The sequence below is a fragment of the Argentina silus genome (genome assembly GCF_951799395.1).
Source record: "Argentina silus genome assembly, chromosome: 20".
In the NCBI taxonomy this organism is placed as follows: Eukaryota; Metazoa; Chordata; class Actinopteri; order Argentiniformes; family Argentinidae; genus Argentina; species Argentina silus.
In genome coordinates, this window is record NC_139674.1 from 11038329 (window position 1) to 11041217 (window position 2889).

Here is a 2889-nt window from a genome sequence, read left to right on the forward strand (position 1 = left end):
CAGCAGCTTTCCATAGTTGATATGTGGGTGTTAGGAACACGGTTTGAGGACATGTTGCCAAATCACTGAATTTAGTTTCCCAATACTTGATATTTACACGTTTAAGAGAAAATGGTTTGTATGAGGAACAAATACTCACACCAATACCCTCTCCCCCACTCTCTCCCGTCCCTCTCCCCCACTCTCATTCTGTCCCGTCCCTCTCCCCCACTCTCAATCTGTCCCTCTCCCCCAGTCTCTCTCTCTCATTCCCTCTTGTCCCTCTCCTCTTCTCTGTCCTCCTCTCATTTTCTACAAATTGTGAAAACAACGTATTGTTTTATTATTGTGTTCATTGTTGTAATGAATAGGTAAATATGAACTTTGAACTCTGAAGAATACATGGAGGGTGAATGAAACATGGTGTTCACCTCACTGTTATCTGGTAGATGTGAACTACAGACTCAGAACATTGTACACATGGCATTGGCTCGGTCCCTGAAATCAATATCATATATATGAAGCTGTAAGGCTATGCCAAAACACACACTAACAGACAGGGCTGGGGATTACGTTGTTATTGCCACCAGGGTAGTACAGTATGCAGACTTCCCTAGCACAAGGGACAAACACGTACAGAAAAGAGACAGAAAAAGATACTTCAAATATATAACGGATCATCAACCATAGCAGACAGTATGTGCAACAACTAATGTGAACCTGACAAAGATCCCCCCAAAAAAACCCTGTCTCTTTGAATAATAATAAGTAAGCAAGCTTTGCACATGTGTGTGTGAGGCAGAATGGCTCATAGGACGTTCTTTGGATAAGAGCATCTGCATATTACACAACTATATATAAATATGTGTGTTGGAGCATTTGAGTGTGCTCGTTCATCACTCCCCCATACCAACCCTTCATATCTTCGCCCTGAGGGGGGCGATAGTGAGCGAGTCCAGGAACTTGTCCAACGTGGAGAGGTACTCTTCCGGGTGACATCGGAGGTGAGCCGCGTGGATGGACTCCTTCCACTTAGTGGTTTCCACGGCAACACCCCTCTTCCTCCAGAAGTCAATGAGGTCTTCCATGGCGGCGGGGTCGCACATGGCGTCGTTTTCACAGAAGAAGAAGAGTGCGGGGGCGGTGACGGGGCTGTTGTAGAACAGCTGGATGCCATCGTTGTAGTAGTCAGCCGTCTGTTTCTTGAAGAGCCAGAAGAACAGCATTGCCACGTTTTTCACCAGCCACTCCAAACGAGGGAACATGGTCTTGCCTAGGCCTGAGCGACACACACACACACACACACCTGATCCACTAACAGAAAGAATTATCTTATGACAAAAATGAACACCCTTCTCTCTCTCTCTCTCTCTCTCTCTCTCACCTGCAGCCATATGTTCCAGCGACCCAGCCACCATGCTGTCGTAGATGTGCCCTTTGACCCGTTGGGCCAGCCCCGGGTATTTCTCTGGCTCCCTGGCCATGTGGATGAGCAGCTGGGTGAAGGTGTATCCACCGATGGAGAAGCATTTGACCAGCAGGGGGCGCCCTGTGAAGCGTTGGTCTCTCAGGACTTCCAAGACCTCCCTCCCATACTCCAGCCCCCAGCGAGGCCACAGGAAGTGCAGCACGGAGCTCTCTACTGATAGTATGTCCATGCCACGTCCCAGATAGAGGTTACGGTATTTGGCGACTGAGCCTGGTCGGGCGCCAAACCAGGGGAAGAGGAGAAGGAGGGGACGGGGGGAGGAGGAAGAGGAGGATGGGGAGGGGGTGAGGGGGACAGAGACGGAGGGCAGAGAAGGTAGGTCTGAGAGCAAGGGGTAGGTCTGAGAACCAGCAGGAGGGTCTCGAAGGGAGGAGGGGGATAAAGAGGTTGTAGAGATGATGGGAGGGGAGGGGGAGGGGGAGGGTTTTGTGGGAGAGAGGGTCCTGTCCCCTGACCTCTGGCTGAGGTAATAATATGTGATGCTTGGGCTGACTTTCTGGACAACAACCCTCCCATCACCGACCATCACAGACATCTCTGCACCAGAGGAGGAGTTACTACAGAATGGAAACAGTCAGAGTATTGGACACTACCCTCTTTTCATACCCTCTACCCTCACACACGGTTTTGTGTCACACTTTAATTATATATGCGGCTAATTTTTGTTAGAAGAGCAATTGTATTTTGACGGTTATACACACACTTTTGGTATATATAAGCAGAGGCTGGCAGTTACATGTTTACTGTAGAGTAAAGTAAGCTATTCCGGTAAAACAGCAACACATAGCATCTGCAACACATGATTGCATCTTTGTCATTGACACAGGCTGTAGGCTACCGTACCTAGTTTCATGCAAACTCCAAGCGCAGCACGGCACACAAAGGCAATTCAATCAAAGCATTCTGTCAACCGTTACCCCCAGAAGAACTTCATAATCCCCATATGAAGTGGAAGTCGTCTCTGCGATAGTGAACTAACCGGTATAGTTAGCGTAAATATAACCGATAGACCCCAGCTGTCAAACTCCGCCTCCTCCGACCTCTTCCGCGTCATAGTGCTCGGCGCGTCGTCTTCCCATTTATGGCTCAGCTGCTTCTCACCTCTGCGCGCCCCCCCCACCCCCCCCTCCAATGTCACAAGAAATTCGTAGACGCGGACAGAAATGTCACAGGACTGACAGATTTAGAATGAGAAATGACATTAAAATAAGTGGAATTCAATCTTTGTCAAAGGAGTTTATAAAAGCGCGTGCGCTCTTGCACGTTATCGGTTTGTCGTAAAAAAAATAAAAAATAAATTATACAGAACACATTCTGAGTAATGGGGGAAGGGTCATTGGCAGGTAGTCCCAGTCAGACGCATATTTTACATAGTTGTTTATAGAACAATGTCTTCAGCCAACAATTACACATCATATTGG

The 2889-nt window shown here is 48.1% G+C and overlaps 1 protein-coding gene across 3 annotated transcripts; it reads right to left on the reverse strand.

Moving 5' to 3' along the window:
• Window positions 1-338: 338 nt before the first annotated feature.
• Window positions 339-2449, reverse strand: LOC310820482 (transmembrane protein 53). 3 transcript variants are annotated; one of them, XM_083692128.1, is made up of 3 exons: window positions 2386-2419; window positions 1364-2025; window positions 339-1258 (listed from the first exon to the last, which is right to left on the reverse strand). In XM_083692128.1, exons 1-3 carry the CDS (start codon window positions 2409-2411, stop codon window positions 897-899), a joined length of 1050 nt encoding a protein of 349 aa, XP_083548254.1. In that variant the 5' UTR covers window positions 2412-2419; the 3' UTR covers window positions 339-896. The 3 variants fall into 3 exon arrangements, with proteins under 3 accessions (XP_083548254.1, XP_083548253.1, XP_083548252.1); XM_083692127.1 differs by having other exon boundaries at window positions 339-2025; window positions 2312-2449; XM_083692126.1 differs by having other exon boundaries at window positions 339-2025.
• Between the last annotated feature and the right edge of the window lie 440 nt (window positions 2450-2889).